Here is a 21,570-nt window from a genome sequence, read left to right as displayed (position 1 = left end):
GAATATTTCGACCCAGAAGAATAGAGATGTCAAGAAAAGAACAAGAACTATGGTGGAAGCCATTTAGCTCGAGTTTGGGAAGAATTAAGTGCATGTACATGTACGCGTGCACATTAATGTCGGAAAAAGGAATTTTTATTGAAAATTTTTGCTTATTTATTAGACATTCTATTAAGTTTTATTTATTAAAATGTGTTTAGAATTGATATTATCAATCACTTTAAAGATATTTTAAATAATTTACAAATAATCTCGAGGATTTATTACACCCAAATTCATTCTGAACAAGAGAATAAACAAATTTAAAATAAAATAATAATTAAAAAAAAAAAAAAAAACCCTGAATTTTTATCGTATAAATATAAATAAAATGAAATGAATAAAACTGAATCCAAATTTTACAGAAACGGATGATTTACAAGAACAATCCCAAAAGAACGAAGATACACAGCATAGATCCAACGCCACAGAACGCTTCTCGGCTCCGATTCGCAGCCGATGTCTTAGGGCGGCCAATTAGCACAGGTCGCATCCGCATCCTCCTTTTGATATGAACGTTGAACTTCTTCTCTGCAACTTGACGATGATCCGCCGTCGTCTGTACGATGTTCCGGCGAAGCATTCCGACAAGAGAAGTGGAAGCCCCGCGGTGAACGGCGGCGGAAGTTGGAAGGGATTCGAAGAACAAGAGAAGAGCGATAAGAGCAATGGAAAGTAGGGCTTTAATCGCTGCCATTAATTTTATTCGAGTATTGTTTGAGAGAGGGAAGAGAATCGAAGAAACGAGTAATTGTATGCACTTATATAGAAATGCTTGGGACGATCAAAGACGAGTACCGAATTTCCGCCGGAATTGACCATGGATCCCGACGGCTATAGCAGGTTTTTGAATTCTTTGTTTATTGCTTTATTTCTTTCCCTTCTAAGAAGTTTCTATATAAATGAATTGATACATCTTGCCAAATTCTCAATTTCCTGGATAAAGGCAAGAGCCTGGTTGGTTATGTAGTGGAGGCCACAAAACGAAGGAATTAGAGTCTCATGGCGGGACCGGGATTTAGACGGGGACAGAGATTATAATCCTGTCCCGGGCCCCATCTATCTCATAGGTAAAAAAAAAAAAGTTCTTTCACTTCTTCTGTCTAAATGGGAAATCTCTTCTTCGTTCATAGCAGGTCCCCATAGATAGGAGTACGATCGCAAGAATGAAACTCAAAAGAATTGACGGGGACCTGCACAAGCAGTGGAGCATGTAGTTTTAATTCAATGCAAAGGGAAGAACCTTACCGGGGCTTGACATGCCACAAATCCTCTTGAAAGAGAGGGGTGTCTTCAGGGACACGGACACAGGTGGTGCATGATTGTCGTCAGCTCATGCCGTAAGGTGTTAGGTTAAGTCCCGCAACAAGTGTAACCCTTGTGTTTAGTTGCCAACCGTTAAGATTGGAACCCTGAGTAGACGGCCGGTATCTTTACTTATTCTGTAAGCATTTTTTTTTTTGGACAACTGGAATTTGGAGTGGCTGACAGGTTAATATTTAAGGTTCTTATGCCCATTCAAAATTCTATTTATCACGTGACTTTGAAACAAAGAATGACTTTATATGTTGAAAGAAACTAGCCATTCATCATAGCATATTACAAAGAGTGGCTCAACTTCCCAATTATAAAAAACAATAAATTACTAATTTACTCCCCTACTTTTTATTTCAATCATTTCAAAATTTTCTCTCTTAATCCTTTAATTATAAAATTTTCAATATATAGTAAGAGATTAATAGAACATTACATAATATATATAAAAAAAAAACGATAGAAATAACTCATACGACCAAACCCTTATTTAGGGTCAAGGTAATAACTATGAAGTCATCAACTTTGTTTCGTTTTTGGGCTATGGATTGAATTCAATTAGCTAAACTCATTCCTTGTTATATGTTGATGCTTTGATTACCATCGAGCGCTTCCAGAAGTGGCTCTCTCAAGTTTGGTCGCTTCTGTTATTAAAGTAGTCTTTCATCTATCGACGTGATAGATAATAACTCATCAAAATACAATACTCTCCATTAACTATTTGCACAAATTGCTTCGACCATCCTCATAAAAGTTTATGCAAAATAACTACGAGCTTTTCAACCACCTTTCTTTATCGATCCGCAGAGATAGTAAAGAGTAAGAAGAACATAACTAAACCAGATCCGTCAAGTTCACTAAACTCACATTTCACTACTAAAAAATGGTAAAAAAAACTGATATGAACAATATTCTTTATAATTGAGAAAGAGAAGTACCTGAGTAAAGGTTGTGTGTCGTGGAGCTCGAACTGATTATCACGAACTATATATGGCATTCGCATCAAAGGTTAAACCTGCACAAAATCTATGGTAATGATACCGACTGCTGAAGGGAGGAGTATCACAGACATAAGAAGGCACAAATCAAAAGAGAATAAACATTATAACGAATGGAATGTGATGCCTATAATATGAAAAAAGTTGAAGAATCCCAGCCCCACATGCCGGAAAAGTTTAGAATTTCTTCCTTCAACTTTTGCATTAGCTTGGGGAGGATCGTTATGGAGAATTATCTCAGAACAACATTTCTTTTATCTGAAACTTGGTTTTACCGATCATTATATTTCACATTATTTTGTTCCTAAACAATATATTCTTAATAAAATACCAAGACCCAACAAGTAGTCCAACTGGTTCTTTGACCAGAATATTGTATCTGATTAATGGAGCATCCTAATTTAACGATAGCGATCCATGCTAGTAGAGATTACAGACACTTGAATACTCGGACCGAGTCAAAATCTCTAAAGCATTGAAGGTATAGTCACAAGTAGTCATAATTGGGGTCGACGCTAGTAGAGCTTACAGGCACTTGAATACTCGGACCGAGTCAAAATCTCTAAAGCATTGAAGGTATAGTCACAAGTAGTCATAATTAGGGTCGATCCTAGTAGAGCTTACAGACACTTGAATACTCGGACCAAGTCAAAATCTCTAAAGCATTGAAGGTATAGTCAAAAGTAGTCATAACTGGGGTCGATGCAAGTAGAGCTTATAGGCACTTGAATACTCAGACTGCGTCAAAATCTCTAAAGCATTGAAGGTATAGTCACAGGTAGTCGATGCAAGTAGAGCTTATAGGCACTTGAATACTCAGACTGCGTCAAAATCTCTAAAGCATTGAAGGTATAGTCACAAGTAGTCATACCTGGGGTCGACTATGCTTCGATACTTGCAGACAGATTTTCCTGCTACTTTAGTTCTCAGAGAGTCTGAAAAGGAAGGATTAGTCGCAAAAAGTTAGTAATATGATAAAACAATTTAGGAAAGAAGAATTCAGCTGAGTTTTGGATGCATATTAAAGAAAGCGTTCAGAGCTCAGCTGGGAAAATATGAACACAAGAAAATAGGAGGCAGCTTCATTAATAATAATAAACGTATTACATACTACATCGCTAAACAATTGCTACATAATTCTTGACGCATAGCATCACATAAACTATTCACTAATAGACTTGTGCCAACTTATTATCGTTTTCCTTCTCCAACAGAATAGTGAATAATTTGGTTAGATTTAGTATTTGTTGTTCAAAGCACGGCTTTGCACCAGCATTTTGGTCAGGTCACCGCTAAGGTGGAGCGACATGATTTCATTTGTGGATCCGATTAGCTTTCCACCGATGAACACGGCTGGTACTGGTGCACTGCAGCCAAGCCTCATGAGAGCTTTCTCTATTTCCCTGCAGTCAGGGTCTTGATCAATCTCATACACGAAAGGATTGAATCCAAGTTCCCCCAATAGAATTTTAACTGCATAGGATAGGCAGCATGAGCTCTTGCTGAATATGACCACACTCCTCTCTGCAACCAACCTCTTAACCTTATCCATGGCTTCTTAGTACGATAGAGTTTACCTAGCAAATGAAATGAAGCCAAGAAACAAACGTACACTTGATATATCTAAGGTTTCTTTCAAGTTCGTTTAAAACCTTGTAACCTTTTTGGACCAAATTTATACAAATTTGGTCTAAATATGGTTATACAGGCTTTAAATATTAAGAAGGGAAATTGTGCAAGAGGAAACTAATATCGAAGCTTCTTGTTATATGAGTTTGAGCTCTCATGCAAGACTATTTATAGGGACAACATAAGGAATGCTGCCTTTTTCTAAAAAGGAACGTTCACTTTACTTTGATGCTCAAACTAATAAAAGAAACTTTAAAAATTACCGTTTCCAACAGGCTGGACAAGTTGAAAGGTCTTTTAATTCAGTGGGCATGACTATTTTATTATGCTGAAATACGAATAATTAACCATTTGATATGTAAAATCATAATTTAATCGCACTTTATTAGTAACATAATCAAAATTAATCCTATCAATCATTGTCTGACGTGTAAAAACAATAACCGTGTCTTCTACTTTGCAGAGTTTGTGGAAATGAGAATATAGATATCAAGAAACAATGAAAACAAAGTAACAAGTTCTGTAATGTCAGTCAATAAATACCAGATTCTTCCAATCACCTTCTTTGAATCCTTGAGCAGAAAGACTTCAATGGTTGTAGTTCTTCGTATTCTGTCCACCAACTTGTATGATTCCTTCTTGCATATGAGCTTGCCAAGCTTCATTAATCTAACAGAGTTGTGCTCCAAAGCCTAGTGAGCACACAGATATATGTAATTTTGAAAGTTGAACTTTCCCCCTATATTCAATCGACAGGTTCTTTGAAAAATTATAGCTTCATGAAGCCTTAGCCAATGTAATTTCTTGTATATAACTAAGCACATGACTATCAACAGAGTATATCCTGTTCTTGGGAGCGAATACTGACACCCTCTGTTGACACTTTAGATAAACCTCACATGCTTGCCATTTTATGACATTGAACAATAAAGCATACCTCTTTTTTTTTTTTTTTTTTTTTTTTTTTTTTTTTTTTTTTTTTTTTTTTTTTTTTTTTTTTTTTTTTTGAGTTGGACAACAATGGTGGGGAGTTAAACCTCAACCAAAAGCCTTTTAACTTTTTGGTCGATGATGTATGTTTTTAACTGGTTGAACTATGCTCATGTTGGCTGAACAATAAAGCATAATTCCCTACAGTAACTGAATTTGCATCTCCGGAGTTGGTTTGGGCTAAAATGTATAAAAAGTTCATGGCAGGCATAAAGGTTACAGAATCACTAGGTTTTCCCTGCTGTAAAGAATCTAACTAGCTAAATCCAAAATGTTATGCAGTGATTGATAAAATTAACCCAACCATAGTTTATCCAACAAAAGTAATGCTTAAACTAGATAATAAGGGACCTGAGACTCAATTTGTAAAGCCAAAAATGATTTGGGTATGTATTTCATAGACAATATCTGATTTTCACTTGGCAATTACATATGTGCACGTCTTTATCAACATGCCTTCCTCATAATTAACCAACCTTCATGCAGAAAAAAATGAAAGAATTCAAGGGCATACAAAAAAATAAGTCCACAAAAGAAAATCCCATTAAAGTACGAGACTCCAATCCAGTAAAACAAGATATAAAGAGTAATAAAAAAAAATACGCGTTACTGACGCTCAAAGAGAAATATAGAACCTCAAGAGGGGACAACATCTCAAAGAGTCCCTCTAAACTCCTTTAAAGGTTATACATTCCTTTCACCTCTAAGACCCCACACCAAGGCACACAGCAGCTTGACACAAAAACCCCCCCTCTCTCGAAAAGGAAGGAGGAGGAACTGCTCGATTATCTCTCTGCAACATCTTTGTCTGACACACTGAAAACCATAACACCTGAAAGAAAAAAATCTTAGACAAACAATGCAAAATCACAACTCCACAAGATATGATTCAAGTATCCCTCCACCTTTTGACAAAGAATGTAACAAAATTGACCAACCAATGAAAGAAACTTCCTCACAAGTCTATCAAGGGTGTTCACCTTTTCATGGATAATCTACCAAATGAAGAATTTAATTTTCTTTGGAACTTTCACTTCCGATAAAGGAGAAAATATTGCTCACGAGGAGGAGAGGAATCCAACAACCAACGGAAGAATGAACTACAAGAATAGCCCTCAGATGGACTAAGACTCCAGCAATGAAAATCCCTCTTCCCTGACTTGAACTCAAAATTTTAGGAGAGTCAGAACGTCTACCGTCTCCCTATTGGGCAACTCATGATTGAAACCGAACGAAAAAGAAAGAGAGCACCTGGACAAAGGTGGAACATCAGCCACACAGGAAAACTAATAATAATTCCAAACAGAAGAAAATTCAATTTGCAAGGGGAGATTTCCTTCGCAAGTTCATAATTCCTCAGTGGTGCATCTTCCGATTTTTTTTATCAAAGGTAGACTTGAAAATAAACAAGTACCAGCTTTACACACAAAAACGTCTCATGCTGCTGTCCTAGCTTATTATTCAATTTTCAGAACAAAATTGGTCCATGTTTTTTTCTACTTCAGTAGATAAAGGCTAATCCTACATAGACAGTGTAGCGGACATACTGGAGTCAACATTTAATGTCTATTTGCTATTTGTTATTTGTTATTTTCTTTGTAATGCATGAAGATGAAAGAAGAACTGAATTCTAGGAAAAGTTATCCAGGCATTTAGATGTCTCACGGTGATTATGGCTTCATTTTATAAAGTTATCCTGCCATTCGTTAAGCAAACTGAATATCTTTCAGAGCCTTCTTACAACAGTTTTTAAGAGCCCTTTCACCATAATAAAGGCAGGGAGGAAACAACACAAAAGGAAACAAAGACAGCCATCAGGTTTTGTCTTTTGTAGCATTACAACCAGATGGCCTTCGCATCTATCAGCATTTGTTTCAGATCCCCATTAACATGGAGAGAAATAACATCTTTTGCTGAGCCTATAAACTTTCCTCCTATGAACACAGCTGGAACAGAGGGGTTGCACCCTAGACTTTTAAGAGCCCGATCAACTTCTCGTCCATTTGCTTCATGATCAAGCTCGTGAATTGCAGGGCTCGCACCAAGCTCATAAAAAAGTGTCTGAATGCTATGGCATATGTAGCATGATCTCTTGGCAAAAATCACTACTGCTTTCTGTGATGCCAAATTTCTCAATCTATCCATTAATATTCAATCGCTCTTCTTCCTTCCAAAGATTTTTATGCCAAATATTCAAAGATAAGTGAAATGACTGCAGTTATATTCACAAAAGGAGGAAAAGAAAAAAGGCAAAGGCTTGTAGAAGAGCAAGGAACAAGAAGCTGTGGAAGTAAGGTTGTATGGTTGCTTAGGCTTTGATATGGTGACTTCGCATAAACGAATGTATTTATAAAGGCTGGTGAACGGGTGGTGGATTGAATTGTTTAATCAAAACAAATTGGAAGACACAAGTAGATGGATAGAAAAGGCAAGTTCCTTGAGATAGTTGTTTGGATAAGGAAAATGGGCCTTATCGATGATTTTCTTGATCCTCTTTTCCGCAAATGAAGTTGCATATGGTATCACTTAATGTGTAATGATAAATCTAAAGACGTGTCCTTCAATGTGTAAAACCATTTTGCAGTTAGAATCAATAAGATACACCACACACAAAACATTACCAGAAAGCATTTTATTTAGCCAACCAGGGTGATAGGATCAGCCGTCAAGAATATCAAAGATTTCATAACTAGAAGTAGGGAAATCTTGAGCACAAGATATGGAAATAGAATTCCATTTATTATAAGTCAAAAAAATCCATAGAAACTTATACAGTCATCATTGATGGGAAAGTCTCAGCCCTTTAAAAGAAGGATTAGACTTTGGTCTATTAATTTCAGAACAATGACGACCCTGATTCAAATTCATACTTGAAACTAGTAGGAAAGGAACAAATCTAAGAGGAAGTAGCATAAATTCATATTGGAGAAGGCTGCAACTTAAACAATACAGTGAATTCTACATCTCAGCTGGTGTGGAGATTAATAAGATTTAGCCAGTTCATTTCCATCTGTATTTGTTGGTCCACATAAACATATGGATCAGAACACCGTAGTAGGACACGAAAATATATAACTGAAATGCAGAAACTAGGACAGATTCTTTCATATCTCCATCAAACTAACTTTAAAGGCATCAAGATGTTTATTTCCGGTAAGATATGAAGAAACTTTCACTGGTATATTAAAAGCAAGGGTCACCATTACCATTGATTCTCCCTCATTAGGATTCTGCTGCAACTTTGTTCTTGTCATGAGTTGAGGATAAGGCCAGCATTTCAATTAACAACCACACCCACTTTTCATACCCTCTAGATTTCAACTATAGAATCTTAGCTATCAATGCATCTTCATCTTTGTTCTATATGATCTGAAAGGCATGAAAATTCCAAGATGAGAATATTCTATTTGTTTGCTGCTATCATTTAAGATAGGGAATTCTTAAATGTCACTGTGGTCAAACCAACCATTGGTTAAGTAAAAAACAACATGATCTCCAAATCTCTCTCTTAGAGAACTCAACTTTTTCCAAAGCATCGCCACATCTAAAGCTTAAAAATTAAGCTAAGGCAAATTTAATCATCTCTCTCTCTCTCTCTCTCTCTCTCTCTCTCTATATATATATATATATATATATATATTGACAAACAATTCCGAGGCATATTTTATTATTCACTACACTTCCAGCATTGCACCACTCATCAAATACGAAGCTGATATTAGATCGATTCAAGAGACAGCCAATTCAGGAGTAAATAACATCCCAGAAATTTGAGCTAAAGCTCCAAAATCTGAGTTTACATTCTATCGAAAACTTCATGATTTAATATAGTCTCAACAATAGTCTTTTAAGTCAACATACATTGCTTGCAGTTCGTTGAGTTGAATCCATTCATGAAATGAAAAAGCCCCCAAAAATATCTCACACAATTATCTGGATGCGTCACGCATAGGCTGTGCATATCCTCATCCTGATACAACGAATTACGTAAAGCTAGATAAGTCAGCTTCCAACAGTTATATATATACATGTTCGGGGAACGCGAATCTCAATATTAAAGAACAGTGCCTTAGAAGTCGCCGTCAAAACCAACAAATTCAACAAATCACTCTTCTAATCGTGAAGTTTCTAAAATCCGTCAAAAAAAACGAAGAAAATTCATCAATACAGAGCAGATGCAAGGGAAATTGCTTATTTACTCACGGATTAATATGACGCGAATCTTCTTCGCATTGAGAGATTCCATTTGAATTATGTAGACATATAACTGAGAGGTCAAAACTCGAGAGAGCTAATGAAATGAATAGTCCATTAACAAAGATGCGGCGTTGTCTTGTCATGCTCCAAAAACTTCGATCTCTTTCACCGCCTTGTTCTATGTTCAAGAGAATTTGCATCTAACGATCAAAAGACGGAAGAAACTTCAACGATTTATCCAATTATGATGCAAACCGAAAGAAAAAGAACTCCTGAAATTGATTCGATCAATCAGAAATATGTCAAATTATGATCGAAGATGCAAGCCAAAAGAAACAAAAAGTTGAGGAACTGTTGGAATTGATTTGATCGGTATTAAATATATTTGTCGATTCCGTTTCAGTTATTTGTTCTAGAATAAAGCATTATATAAATCCTTTAGAATATTGCATTAAAATCACTATAAAAGGCTAAGATGGTCGATTATTAATAAATTTTATTATAAAAATTAAAAATATTTAATATTGAGTCACGGTGTATATTAGTGAATATTGAGTTTTATGAAAAATTAGTTATTAATATATAGTAGATAAATAAAATATTTTTTAAAAAATTATATATTATATTCGTGACTATTGGATTTATTAAAATATTTTATATTTTTAATAAACATTATTTGAAAAACGAAAATTGTTGAGTAAAAAGAATAAATTTTTTAAAAAATATATAAAAAATGCAAAACTCGGTTAAACCGTAGAAAGTCATTAATTGACCCGACCCAAACCGAACCCAGAACTTTCGGGTTCATATCATAAAGACTTTCGGTTCCACCGAACCGATGAAATGTCGGCCGGTCGTACTCAAAGACGGTCGGTTCCACCAAACCGAGCTTTCAATAACCAGTGGCATTTTCGTATTATTCGGGAACTCTAAGGCGAATCTTTAACAATTGTGCTCAGTCTCACTTCAAGGTGAAGAGACATTTGTCTTGGTTCGTCTCGTCCCAATGCCCTAGGTATCTCAGTTCCGTTTCTTCTTCCTTTATTCTTCTGTTCGGGCTAGCCCTAGCTGTTGATGCACTGCGCTTCGTATTCGATTTGACGGGAATTTGTTGATAGCCAAAGAAGGAAGCTTCGTGTGGGTCGTTAATTAAGTTAATCTTGGAGGAGAAGATAGTTGCCGAGGTAAAGTATGGCTTCTGAATCCATTATGTGATTTGTTTCTAATTACAGTCTCCCAATCCCTGGCGTCTTTATCTCAAAACAGAGGGAAATTTGAATTTTTATTTTCATGTTTTTGTATTTTGGTTGGCTGTTGGCAATGTTAGTGGAAATTGACGAAATGAGTTTTGCCTCTAATATTTGGAGTCGGTTCTTGATCGTGGTTGTAGTTTTACGACATGTGAAAAAAGTATGATAAGACATTCTTTAGATCATGTTGCCACTGGTTTGAGAAATTTTTTGGTTGTTGTTTTATTTCATTAAATTGTTCATTGAAGGACACATTGTGCTCTTCTTAAGCATCTGACTGACTAACTTGCCTCTATCTCGACAATCTCAAAACAACCAACTCCACTCCATTTAGTGTCAAGATCAAGGAACTCGTGGGATTTTATCTTAATCCATTCTCCTGAAGTCTCTTTACCTGTACTTAGATTTCATAAATCCTTATTGAAAGTCTAAAGACGTTGACGTTGGAATCCATGGATCTTTGTTCCTAGTGTTTCGTTATCTTCTGGTTCCAGAACATTTTCTTGGCTTCAATTATATTTGTTCGTATGGAAGTATTTTAAGGCTTTGCTGAAGATTTTCGCTCAAAATAATGTGGGAAGGGGCGAGTGAGAGTGGTTATTCATTTTGTTAAGTGGGAGGGGAGGGGATTTGAGATTGGTAATTAAAGTCAGGCCTTAAGATGTGGGTCTGATGTATTGTCTTATTATTGTATTTCTTAAGAATATAACGTTTCGGCAAAATTATGTCTACGTCAGATAGACATGAAATACCTCAAACTATTCTATAGAGAGTTGTGATAGTTATTAGTTCTTCCTACTCGGAGTTATATACTATCTAAAACGTTGTATTGCCTTCTATTGCCGGCTTCTCTGTAGGTACTAGGGAATGGTTGCAACTTCAGCGCACTATAATTTCTAATTGAAACAGTTTCTAATTGGTACTTCTCCAATTTTCTTTGTGAGCAATGTTGAGGGAAACATTCATAACATCAAAGGAGCGGTTCATCAATTGTTAATTCTTAATCGGCCCTGCTTCCCACAAGTTTTTAGTTCTTAATTACATTCGAAAAAAATCCATCAACAATTCCCCCCCCCCCCCCCCCCCCCCCCCCCCCCCCCCCCCCCCCCCCCCCCCCCCCCCCCCCCCCCCCCCCCCCCCCCCCCCCCCCCCCCCCCCCCCCCCCCCCCCCCCCCCCCCCCCCCCCCCCCCCCCCCCCCCCNCCCCCCCCCATACAAGGCATCAATTTCCACATTTATGAGTACTAATAACATTAAATTCATGCTGATAAATTGTGAGGAGAATTCACTTGTTGAAGTAATATTTTTTAGACTAATCAGCCCTTTAACTAGAGAAGTTGAATTGAAGCTTTTGATGAGTTACGTATTCTGTTTCTGGCTTTTATATCAGGAATATGGAGGATGCATCATCTGAAACTATCACAGATAAAGTATCTCAAGAGAATCATGAAACTCGTGATGAAATTCTTTCTAGGCACAGGTAAATAGAAATTTGACACTTCGCCTTGCATCTTGGCTTCTTTTCTATCATTTTTTTTCCCTCAGTTTCGAGTATAGCCTGTTGTTTCAATGTTTGCTGCCACTGTTGTTTAATGTAATTGAATTAGAAAAATATGTATATTTTTGTTTGTTTTCACCCCACAAAGAGTTGGTTACTTGATATATAGGTTCAGCTTGATTTTCATGAAGTTTTAAAATGCTCATTAGAACTTCAAGATATTAGTCATCTAGGGGGGCAATGTATTAAAAACATTTCAAGATCCGGTCCTCAACTTGATTCTTGTAATCTTACAAATACTAGATTTTTGTGCTCTTTAAGTCTATCAGGAGCGACAGACTCAAACCATTTCAACTTCAGATGCTTAAAATATGCATATTTTTCCATGTTCAATCGCCTCCGAACGAAAGCTTTTAGTATAATCCATATAATTACTACAATAAAGCGTGTGTACTTACTGATGCCTTTGGTACAATTGGTGGTATTATTTACTTTTGCAGTTTACCACCGTGACTTCAATAGAATGGGGAGGGTGTCATTAACGTTTTGTGTCTGTATTGCTTGTTGAATTTTTATTTTTCAATAACTGTATCTGCATGCAGGAAAGAGATATCACAGTTACAGAATAAAGAAATGGAACTTAAAAAGGCTGCGGCTAGAGGTAGCAAAGCTGAACAAAAATTGAAGAAAAAACAGGTGGAGGAAGAGATATCTCAACTTTCTGCGAAGCTAAAAAAGAAACATAATGAAGAACTTGCGTTCTTAGGCTATAGTAGCAGTAATGGAAACGAACGAAGTAATCTCGACAACCTAGTGAAGGCCGTGGCTGGCGTATCGTTGACAGCTCAATCCGACCATTCAAAGCCAAGCAAAAGCACAAAACGGAGGGAGAAGAGGGCTCAACAAGAAGCAGCAAGAGACAGAAGAATTGAAGAGGAGCAGAGTAACACTGTGAGTGATAGAATGATCGAGAATGAACAATTGGAAAAGAAGCTTGGACCTCTTGGTTTGACTGTTAATGAAATCAAGCCAGATGGGCATTGCCTCTACAGAGCAGTCGAAAACCAGATGGACTTCCTTTCAGGAGGTTCATCTCCATACAATTACCAAGAACTTCGTCAAATGGTAGCGGCTTACATGAGAGACCATTCAACCGATTACATGCCATTTTTCCTCTCGGAAAACGTCGTAGAAGGTAATTCAAACGAATCGCTGTCCGAAAGGTTTGAAAATTACTGCAAGGAAGTTGAATCCACAGCGGCATGGGGAGGGCAGCTGGAACTTGGTGCTTTAACCCATTGCCTTAGAAAACATATCATAATATTTTCAGGATCCTTCCCTGATGTGGAAATGGGAAAGGAGTACAAATCAGACGGCGTACTAAACTCAAGTATTAGGCTGTCATACCATAAGCATGCCTTTGGACTTGGGGAGCACTACAATTCTGTGGTTCCTGTATGACCAATGGGGCATATCATGTCGCTCATGAAGGGCCACTTTGGCTAAAAATGTTCTTTTTGTTTCCTTCCATAGATATTTAGCGTTCCTCAGATTTCTTCAATTAGCTGAAGCAAGTTATTTTAGTTACAACTATTCCATGTGCTATTTTGTTGTTTTTTATTGGGCCAATTTTCTCTTAGATATGATATGTTTTAGCTTGTTACGTATCGTTGTTAGTTTCACGATTTTAAAATGCTTTAAAACGTGTCTATTAAGGAGAATTTTCCATACCCTTATAAGGAATGTAGGAATGTTTCATTCCGCTTTCCAGTTGATGTGGGATCTAACACTACTTGATATAGAATTTTCTTATCTGTTTCAATATCAATGTTTTTTTAATCAAATCTTAAAATGTTTATGATTTACCCTCGTATTGTTTAGGTGAAGATATCTAAAGTATCAGTAAAAGCACTCTCGAAGAACATTTGCTATTTTTTAATTTGAAACGAATCGATGGATTTGCAAGTATGAAAGATGTGAAATTACGGAATCTCTTAATCATTCATACTATAGGTTGTTGATACTGTTATTCATAAAAAAAGCTAAAGAAAACATATCTTATCTCTAAGACTTGAGGGCAAGAATATAATATAAGTTACAAATGTTCACATCAAGCTCTTGGGATAAGAAAAAGGCAAAGTAGAGAGAGGCTATCTCTCGTCCAAGAAGATTCCACACCTTAACTGGAAATTTTTGTTATTCCTAATCTCATTATTATTGATCTTTCATCATTTTTTGCTCAAAGATTTGCAGACTATTTTCATTTGCCCTTTCAATGGAACAAGAGGCAATTTAAGGGCAACTAATGTCCCCTCAGCTAAGTATTATTTGGTAACCCCTTCTTTGGCTGAATTTTCGTTTCAATTTAAGGTCAACTATTACACCGAGCTTAGAACATATTTGGATCCCTATAAAGTAACCATTTAGTTCTTTTGTACGTAATAATATAGTTCTTAACAAGTAAAAAATCATATCAAAATAAAGTATCAATTTTTACTAACTCAATTTATCAATCTACATAAGTAAGAAATCTCATCAAATCTTAACATTTTTTTTTTTTTTTTTTGTACTATAAGAACTAAACTTTAATATGAAGGCTAAATTGTTATTTGCTAAAGTTTATGGACTAAATTTTTACACATCTGAAAATCCGTGTGGGAATGTAATTCGAAGCACTTACGAGGTAATGCGAGCAAGAAGAAGATCATTTGGTGGGACCTTTAACATGTCAACTCCTTCATGTATGACTGCTAGGATGATCTTCTTGCAGATACTGGAAGAATAACTTCATCAAAGCATCTTTCTTATCCGAGCACTGGCTTTCCTTAGCCTTTCCCTGAATTATTTTGCTTAGAAATGGCTGCCAAATCTTGCTCAGGAAAAAAGGAAAATCAATAAGTTTTTAAAAATTGGATAAGCCTTAAGCTTTTATCTCCGGCCAAGCAGATGCTCCTAGAAGGGTTAGGCACAGCCAAGTTCAGTACTACGAAAATGACAAGGATATGGAGAGAGAAACAGAATAGAAGTGTGAAATACCACGTTAATTGGAGAGAGAAATGAGTGACAGCGAGGAGGCTGGGCCCCGAAAAAGGTGGATTGTGAGATCCCACATCGATTGGAGAGAAGAATGAAACATTTTTTATAAGGGTGTGGAAACCTCTCCCTAGTAGACATGTTTTAAAAATTTTGAGGGAAACCCGAAAGAGAAAGTCCAAAGTGGAATAGGTTTGGGCTGTTACAAGAAGTACAAAAGAGGACAATATCTGAAAGGGTAAGTTTTGGTTGTGGTTCAAATATTATGAAATGTGAACAATAAATGCCTAAGACTTCGACACATGGTAAATTCCAATAATCAGAATGGCCAAAAGCAGAAGAAATGTCTCCATAATTTCACCAATCTCTCGTACATTCTTTCAGAATGATACCTTTAACTTTGTTTTGTGCATTAACTGTCTACATTTTCCATGAGACTGTACCTTGTCAATATCAAATATCACACAGCTTCCTGAAACTAATATTCCTTTCTGCTGTTAATCAATCTCAAAATCAAAAGGAAAACCAGGCAAAGATTCTGATATTCCAACTTGAAGAAAAATGAACAGAGAATCCCATGATATAAAATCCCACATCATTATAAATAGACCAAAATGGAAGCGTTAAACTCATTAACAGAAGAAAAACAAAAACTTCTATCATAACAGAAAGACTTACATTTCCAAGAGCCATGGATATAAATGCAGTGAATGGGTTGGTAGCTGAGAAACCAGTAGTGATCTTCAGCAGGAGCCAATGCTCAATGAGCTATACAGTAAAGTCACTTATATCAAGCTATGGGGCAAATCCTACTGTGTATGAGCTTGACGAGATACCCAATGGGCAGCAGATTGAGGCACTGCTGGTTCAACTAGGATGCCAGCCATGTGTGCCTGCTGTGTTCATTGGGCAGAAGTTAATTGGTGGTGCCAAAGAGCTCATGAGCCTGCAGGTCAGGAATGAGCTTATGCCATTGCTCATAAGTGCCAGAGCTATATGGCTCTGAATCAAAAGCCGCAATTTCAACACAACTTTTGAGAAATTTGATGATAATACATGTCTTCTTCTACTACTTTTTCTTTTTCGTTTTTGGTAGGTTCGTTTTGGGACTCTCAACTCTATTTTGACTTTCAAAGTTAAGAACCGCAGCACTTTTTGCCCTCTTGTTCTTCATGTAACACATACGGATTGTTACAATATATATGTACATTTAAGAGCTTATCAGTCGTTTGTCCAATTGAATTCTCTCATATTTGGCCTCACAATAACAATGGTATCAAAGCCATTAGATCTTTCCTAGAACAATTAGGGCTTTGTGAGTCCTAAGATTTGTGAACCCTTAGAGTTTGAGGTTCGGAACGCATTGGAGGGTTTGGTCATGTCAGGATATGGGGATCTAGAACCAAGTTATTTCCATATCCGTGTGAAGAGACTCTACAAGTTTGTTCCCTGGATAGTCTGTAATAAGCTCTAAAAGTTGATTCTAGCCATTGGCCTTGTATCCTTCAAGCAGCATACTATAACTCTTTCTACTATTGTTATCCAACAAACTTCAGCTAAACAACTCCTCTTGTCCAAGGTAAGACATCTAAATTCTTCAATGAAATTATTAACTCAAGGTGCGGTCATGAGGTTCTTAAAATTTTCGCTAGACCACTCAAAGGGAACAAACTGAATACAGAAGGAAAAGGAGCATGATTTTCCAACTTCAGTAAGAAATTTTCTTCTTACACTAAAAGCACTACCAAATGCTAAGGACAATGTTTTTCTTTCAATCACTCAAGATTACTTTGGATAACACCAATATCCATTGGCAGGCTAAAGATAACAGCAATATTCATAGGGCAGAAAAGCATTTTTTTCAAATTAAAAAAAAAAAAAAAGAAGAAGAAAGAAAGAAAAGAAAAGCCAAAAATGAAAGGACGCAATGGATGAACACTTGGGAGAAAGAAAGTAGATACCAAATAATGTTCTTCATGTGCTAGCTCAATGTCCAATATAGAATTCTGATATAGTTAGAGAAGTGAATTTGATAATTGTATTGAATTTACAAAGAAGAGCTACAAAACTACCATGCATTCAAGAGGTCTGGTGCTCTCCAAAATGAAGACCGAAGTCTCTAGTTCTTTCCTACTAAATGACTATTTGCTTCCCTCCCTTGCATCGCACTCTACTGACTCTCTTCCCCCAATGCATCCTTTTTAGTCACTACAATCTGTTACTAGTAGAATTTACCGAGGAAAAAATCTACATAACCAACTATAGGCTATAGCTGTAGCTGCTTCCCAGTAACAGCCCAAGCCCACTGCTAGCAGATATTGTCCTCTTCGGGCTTTTCCTTCCAGACTTCCCCTCAAGGTTTTAAAACGCGTCTACTAGAGAGAGGTTTCCACACCCTTATAAGAGTTGCTTCGTTCCCCTCTCCAACCAATGTGGGATCTCACAATCCACCCCCTTTGAGGCCCAATGTCCTCACTGGCACACCGTTCGGTGTCTGACTCTGATACCATTTGTAACGGCCCAAGTCCACCGCTAGCAGATATTGTCCTCTTTGGGTTTTCCCTTCCGGGCTTCCCCTCAAGGTTTTAAAACGCGTCTACTAGAGAGAGGTTTCCACACCCTTATAAGGGATGCTTCGTTTTCCTCTCCAACCAATATGAGATCTCACAAACCTACTCCATTCCCGCCTTGTTTGGAAGACCCACACAAGTTTTTTCAAGTGAAAGTAAAATGCTCTGCAGGCTTACTATTTTTATCAATATCATACTTTTTGAGTTGAATTTTTATTTCAAGTTTAGTGAATATCACTATTTAATCTAATTTTTATTCAGAAACTCATAAAGCAATTACACAACATGTCATTCAAAATCTCTATGGAAACAGTATAATTCCTAACTACGATTACTTCACATACTACTTTGTTTTTCAATACATGTATTCCTTCGCCAGTTATTTACCGCTTCGCGAACAGTGGCTTGTGCCCAGCGAATCTCCTCAGCAGAAAACTTGTGTTCAATAATCCCCAAAGGTCCAGGCTGCAAAACCCTTATGACAGTTTCCATCTCTTGCTCCAGTTGCCTATACGGGGAAATAAAAACATTAAGAGTAGTCCTAAAAAACAACTTTATGCTTCTGTATTTCAAAACTGCGATTAGAAGTAATTAGGTGGGCTGTAAAGTTAAGGTTATTGTGCACTTTCCTTAATATAAGAGTTAAAGTTGATCTAAACTTAAAATCAATATTCACAAGTATGCAAGAATTTTAGTTCACAGAAATAGAGCATCCACAAAAACATCAAAGAGAATTAACTTGAAAAAAGTAGCTAATCAGACCTCGTTCAATAAAAAGTTTGTTCCATTAACCAAAACCTGTTTGTACAGAACACTTCTAGAGCCCCTTACCATCAGATTTTGCATTAAGATACCCTCAATCACATTAATTCAGCATAAGCATAGTACCAACAATTTTTCAATTTAGAAATTAGCATCTCTCAAGCAAAAGAAATAACAAAGCCACCAAAATCAAATTTACAAAGACATGCACATAAACATGATGATAAAACTGCGATTCCGGCACTCGCCATGACATCAATATTACAAATTAACAAGAATTTGACCGACGCGATTGTATTACTAAGCAAACCAAATCATCAGTAACATTATTCATTGGAATAGACATTTCTTGGTCCAAAAGTTATAGGTTACAGAAAGTTTTCAACAAAACAACGCTAGTAAGAGAATCTCTAGAAACTAGTTTTGAGGAATTACCTGAAAAGGCCGGAGAAGGGGATGGAATTTCCCAGTCGAGAAAATAGAACTGGCATGTCTGAAATTTTAGTGATGTGCCTAAGACGGAGAAATTTATATCATGGAGAACGACGTCGTTTGCTTCCCCCATTTTCAAAGAAAAATAAGCTGATAAAAAAAATAAAACGACTCCACTGGGGATCGAACCCAGAATCTCTGGTTTCGTAGACCAGCGCCTTATCCATTGGGCCATGGAGTCGTACGAGCGTGAGGCTTGGGCGGTCGCTATAATTCCTTAGGCTTGGGCGGAGGGTTTAGTTCATTTGTCCATTTTCAAAAGGAAAACAATGGATAAAAACAAACCCAGAATCTCTGAATTCGTAGACCAGTGCCTTATCCATTAGGCCATGTACGATCATATGGCTTGTGAGCATGTTCAATTTCTTTATTCAATTTCAATAATGAAAATTAATTGACAAAGCCAAGAATTCATCTTGAGGTGAATTCTTTAACTAACCTACGAGCCAGCCAAGAATTAATAAAGAAAAAGAAAGAGAGTTATATGTTAATGGTTAAAGAAGAGAAGAAGCAGTCATATGGATCCCCATCGCCTTATCCATTGGGCCATGGAGTCGTACGACGGTAAACCTCGGTCGGTCAAGTCAAGATAGTTTCTTTAATCGAACCCAGAATTTCTGGTTCCGCCTTGGCCGGCGCATTGACAGAATCTTTCGCGACCGGTCAAGTCAAGATAGTTTCTTTAATCGAACCCAGAATTTCTGGTTCCGCCTTAGCCGGCGCATTGACAGAATCTTTCGCGACCGGTCAAGTCAAGATAGTTTCTTTAATCGAACCCAGAACTTCTGGTTCCGCCTTGGCCGGCACATTGACCGAATCTTTCGCGATGAGAACGACGTCCGCTTGTTTCCCCCCATTTTAAAAGAAAAATAATGGATTAAAAATGACTCCAATGGGGATCGAACCAAGAATCTCGCATTCTGTTTTGACCAGCGCAGAATCTTCACTGATGAGAACAACGTCGTTTCTTTCCTCCTTTTTCCAAAGAAAAATTATTTGAACGAGATGATTCTACTAGGGATCGAACCCGCGTCTTATCCATTAGTCCATGGAGTCGGCCCATTCAATTCCCTTGTCCATTTTCAAAACAAAAATTAATTGATATGAACGATTTCACTAGGGATCAAACCCAGAGCCAGAATCTCTAGTTTCGTAGACTAGCACCTTATCCATTGGGCCAAGGAGTGGTACATAGGACTTGGGCGACTTGATCAATTCCTTTATCCATTTTCAAAATGAAAATTAATTGATATGGACTACTTCATTGGGGATCAAACCCAGAATCTTTGGTTTCGTAGACCAAACGCCTTATCCATTGGGCCATGGAGTCGTGCAATAGGGCTTGGGTGGCTTGATCAATTCCTTTATCCATTTACAAAATGAAAATTAATTGATATGGACGACTCCACTGGGGATTGAACCCAGAATCTTTGGTTTCGTAGACCAACACCTTATCCATTGGGCCATGGAGTCATGCAATAGGGCTTGGGCGGCTTGATCAATTCCTTTATTCAGTAGGGATCGAACCCAGAGTCTCTGGTTTCGGAGTCGATAGGGCTTGGGCGGCTTGATCAATTCCTTTATCCATTTTCAAAATGAAAATTAGTTGATATGGACGACTCCACTAGAGATCGAACTCAGAATCTTTGGTTTTGTAGACTAACGCCTTATCCATTGGGCCATGGAGTCATGCAACAGGGCTTGGGCGGCTTGATCAATTCCTTTATCCATTTACAAAATGAAAATTAACAAAATGAAAATTAATTGATATGGACGACTCCATTGGGAATCAAACCCAAAATCTTTGGTTTCGNAGACCAACACCTTATCCATTGGGACATGGAGTCATGCAATAGGGCTTGGGCGGCTTGATCAGTTCCTTTATCCATTTACAAAATGAAAATTATTTGATATGGACAACTCCAGATTGAACATCTTTGGTTTTGTAGACCAACGCCTTATCTATTGGGCCATGGAGTCATACAATAGGGCTTGGGCGGCTTGATCAATACCTTTATCCATTTACAAAATGAAAATTATTTGTTATGGACGACTCCACTGGGGATCGAACCCAAAATCTTTGGTTTCGTAGACCAACGCCTTATCCATTGGGCCATGGAATCGTGCAATAGGGCTTGGGCGGCTTGATCAATTCCTTTATACATTTACAAAATGAAAATTAATTGATAGGGACGACTCCACTGGGAATTGAACCCAAAATCTTTGGTTTCGTAGACCAACGCCTTATCCATTGGGCCATGGAGTCATGCAATAAGGCTTGGGCGCCTTGATCAATTCCTTTATCCATTTACAAAATGAAAATTATTTGTTATGGACGACTCCACTGGGGATCAAACCCAGAATCTTTGGTTTCGTAGACCAACACCTTATCCATTGGGCCATGGAGTCATGCAATAGGGCTTGTATGGACGACTCCACTGGGGATCAAACCCAGAATCTTTGGTTTCGTAGACCAACACCTTATCCATTGGGCCATGGAGTCATGCAATAGGGCTTGTATGGACGACTCCACTGGGGATCAAACCCAGAATCTTTGGTTTCGTAGACCAACACCTTATCCATTGGGCCATGGAGTCATGCAATAGGGCTTGTATGGACGACTCCACTGGGGATCAAACCCAGAATCTTTGGTTTCGTAGACCAACACCTTATCCATTGGGCCATGGAGTCATGCAATAGGGCTTGTATGGACGACTCCACTGGGGATCAAACCCAGAATCTTTGGTTTCGTAGACCAACACCTTATCCATTGGGCCATGGAGTCATGCAATAGGGCTT

General features: G+C 37.5%; 5 protein-coding genes, 1 long non-coding RNA gene and 9 other non-coding genes across 18 annotated transcripts; 3 read left to right on the top strand and 12 right to left on the bottom strand.

The window, feature by feature from the left end:
- The first annotated feature begins 346 nt into the window (after window positions 1-346).
- Window positions 347-1,566, top strand: LOC111497933. The gene is made up of 2 exons (XR_002720694.1): window positions 347-882; window positions 1,176-1,566. It is a non-coding gene; the product is annotated as an uncharacterized LOC111497933 (long non-coding RNA).
- Window positions 1,567-3,407: 1,841 nt separating this feature from the next.
- LOC111497919 (monothiol glutaredoxin-S11-like) lies at window positions 3,408-8,917 on the bottom strand. 2 transcript variants are annotated; one of them, XM_023148935.1, is made up of 2 exons: window positions 8,832-8,917; window positions 3,408-4,672 (listed from the first exon to the last, which is right to left on the bottom strand). In XM_023148935.1, the coding sequence occupies exon 2, from the start codon at window positions 3,901-3,903 to the stop codon at window positions 3,589-3,591; it is 315 nt and encodes a 104-aa protein (XP_023004703.1). In that variant the 5' UTR covers window positions 3,904-4,672; window positions 8,832-8,917; the 3' UTR covers window positions 3,408-3,588. The 2 variants fall into 2 exon arrangements, with proteins under 2 accessions (XP_023004703.1, XP_023004702.1); XM_023148934.1 differs by lacking the exon at window positions 8,832-8,917 and adding an exon at window positions 8,177-8,265.
- On the bottom strand, window positions 6,622-8,177 carry LOC111497924 (glutaredoxin-C11-like). The gene has a single exon (XM_023148940.1). It carries the CDS (start codon window positions 7,113-7,115, stop codon window positions 6,807-6,809), a length of 309 nt encoding a protein of 102 aa, XP_023004708.1. The 5' UTR covers window positions 7,116-8,177; the 3' UTR covers window positions 6,622-6,806.
- Window positions 8,918-10,142: 1,225 nt separating the features above from the next.
- LOC111497853 (OTU domain-containing protein 6B) lies at window positions 10,143-13,553 on the top strand. 3 transcript variants are annotated; one of them, XM_023148835.1, is made up of 4 exons: window positions 10,146-10,351; window positions 10,526-10,577; window positions 11,807-11,896; window positions 12,517-13,553. In XM_023148835.1, exons 3-4 carry the CDS (start codon window positions 11,811-11,813, stop codon window positions 13,373-13,375), a joined length of 945 nt encoding a protein of 314 aa, XP_023004603.1. In that variant the 5' UTR covers window positions 10,146-10,351; window positions 10,526-10,577; window positions 11,807-11,810; the 3' UTR covers window positions 13,376-13,553. The 3 variants fall into 3 exon arrangements, with proteins under 3 accessions (XP_023004601.1, XP_023004603.1, XP_023004602.1); XM_023148834.1 differs by having other exon boundaries at window positions 10,495-10,577; XM_023148833.1 differs by lacking the exon at window positions 10,526-10,577 and having other exon boundaries at window positions 10,143-10,351.
- A 1,565-nt stretch (window positions 13,554-15,118) lies between these two features.
- LOC111497922 (monothiol glutaredoxin-S1-like) lies at window positions 15,119-16,168 on the top strand. Its single transcript, XM_023148938.1, has one exon. The coding sequence runs from the start codon at window positions 15,639-15,641 to the stop codon at window positions 15,951-15,953; it is 315 nt and encodes a 104-aa protein (XP_023004706.1). The 5' UTR covers window positions 15,119-15,638; the 3' UTR covers window positions 15,954-16,168.
- A 1,572-nt stretch (window positions 16,169-17,740) lies between these two features.
- LOC111497926 lies at window positions 17,741-18,819 on the bottom strand. Its single transcript, XM_023148943.1, has 2 exons — window positions 18,715-18,819; window positions 17,741-18,025 (listed from the first exon to the last, which is right to left on the bottom strand). The coding sequence occupies exons 1-2, from the start codon at window positions 18,768-18,770 to the stop codon at window positions 17,854-17,856; spliced, it is 228 nt and encodes a 75-aa protein (XP_023004711.1). The 5' UTR covers window positions 18,771-18,819; the 3' UTR covers window positions 17,741-17,853.
- A 60-nt stretch (window positions 18,820-18,879) lies between these two features.
- On the bottom strand, window positions 18,880-18,952 carry TRNAR-ACG. The gene has a single exon. It is a non-coding gene; the product is annotated as a tRNA-Arg (tRNA).
- Window positions 18,953-20,171: 1,219 nt separating this feature from the next.
- On the bottom strand, window positions 20,172-20,244 carry TRNAR-ACG. The gene has a single exon. It is a non-coding gene; the product is annotated as a tRNA-Arg (tRNA).
- A 577-nt stretch (window positions 20,245-20,821) lies between these two features.
- TRNAR-ACG lies at window positions 20,822-20,894 on the bottom strand. Its single transcript has one exon. It is a non-coding gene; the product is annotated as a tRNA-Arg (tRNA).
- Window positions 20,895-20,964: 70 nt separating this feature from the next.
- TRNAR-ACG lies at window positions 20,965-21,037 on the bottom strand. Its single transcript has one exon. It is a non-coding gene; the product is annotated as a tRNA-Arg (tRNA).
- A 70-nt stretch (window positions 21,038-21,107) lies between these two features.
- On the bottom strand, window positions 21,108-21,180 carry TRNAR-ACG. Its single transcript has one exon. It is a non-coding gene; the product is annotated as a tRNA-Arg (tRNA).
- A 21-nt stretch (window positions 21,181-21,201) lies between these two features.
- Window positions 21,202-21,274, bottom strand: TRNAR-ACG. Its single transcript has one exon. It is a non-coding gene; the product is annotated as a tRNA-Arg (tRNA).
- A 21-nt stretch (window positions 21,275-21,295) lies between these two features.
- Window positions 21,296-21,368, bottom strand: TRNAR-ACG. Its single transcript has one exon. It is a non-coding gene; the product is annotated as a tRNA-Arg (tRNA).
- Window positions 21,369-21,389: 21 nt separating this feature from the next.
- On the bottom strand, window positions 21,390-21,462 carry TRNAR-ACG. The gene has a single exon. It is a non-coding gene; the product is annotated as a tRNA-Arg (tRNA).
- Window positions 21,463-21,483: 21 nt separating this feature from the next.
- Window positions 21,484-21,556, bottom strand: TRNAR-ACG. The gene has a single exon. It is a non-coding gene; the product is annotated as a tRNA-Arg (tRNA).
- Between the last annotated feature and the right edge of the window lie 14 nt (window positions 21,557-21,570).

The sequence above is a fragment of the Cucurbita maxima genome, unplaced genomic scaffold, assembly GCF_002738345.1.
Source record: "Cucurbita maxima cultivar Rimu unplaced genomic scaffold, Cmax_1.0 Cma_Scf00024, whole genome shotgun sequence".
Classification (NCBI taxonomy): Eukaryota; Viridiplantae; Streptophyta; class Magnoliopsida; order Cucurbitales; family Cucurbitaceae; genus Cucurbita; species Cucurbita maxima.
Note: the sequence above shows the minus strand (reverse complement) of the source record. Positions and strands in the feature narration are given on the sequence as shown.

Excerpts from the sequence above, each read along its gene's own strand:
- LOC111497919 (XM_023148935.1), bottom strand. The coding sequence starts at position 3,903 with ATGGATAAGGTTAAGAGGTTGGTTGCAGAGAGGAGTGTGGTCATATTC.
- LOC111497924 (XM_023148940.1), bottom strand. The coding sequence starts at position 7,115 with ATGGATAGATTGAGAAATTTGGCATCACAGAAAGCAGTAGTGATTTTT.
- LOC111497853 (XM_023148833.1), top strand. The coding sequence starts at position 11,811 with ATGGAGGATGCATCATCTGAAACTATCACAGATAAAGTATCTCAAGAG. Across the intron at positions 11,897-12,516 it reads GAAATTCTTTCTAGGCACAG|GAAAGAGATATCACAGTTAC; the intron begins GTAAATAGAAAT and ends ATCTGCATGCAG.
- LOC111497922 (XM_023148938.1), top strand. The coding sequence starts at position 15,639 with ATGGATATAAATGCAGTGAATGGGTTGGTAGCTGAGAAACCAGTAGTG.
- LOC111497926 (XM_023148943.1), bottom strand. The coding sequence starts at position 18,770 with ATGCCAGTTCTATTTTCTCGACTGGGAAATTCCATCCCCTTCTCCGGC. Across the intron at positions 18,026-18,714 it reads CCCTTCTCCGGCCTTTTCAG|GCAACTGGAGCAAGAGATGG; the intron begins GTAATTCCTCAA and ends TTCCCCGTATAG.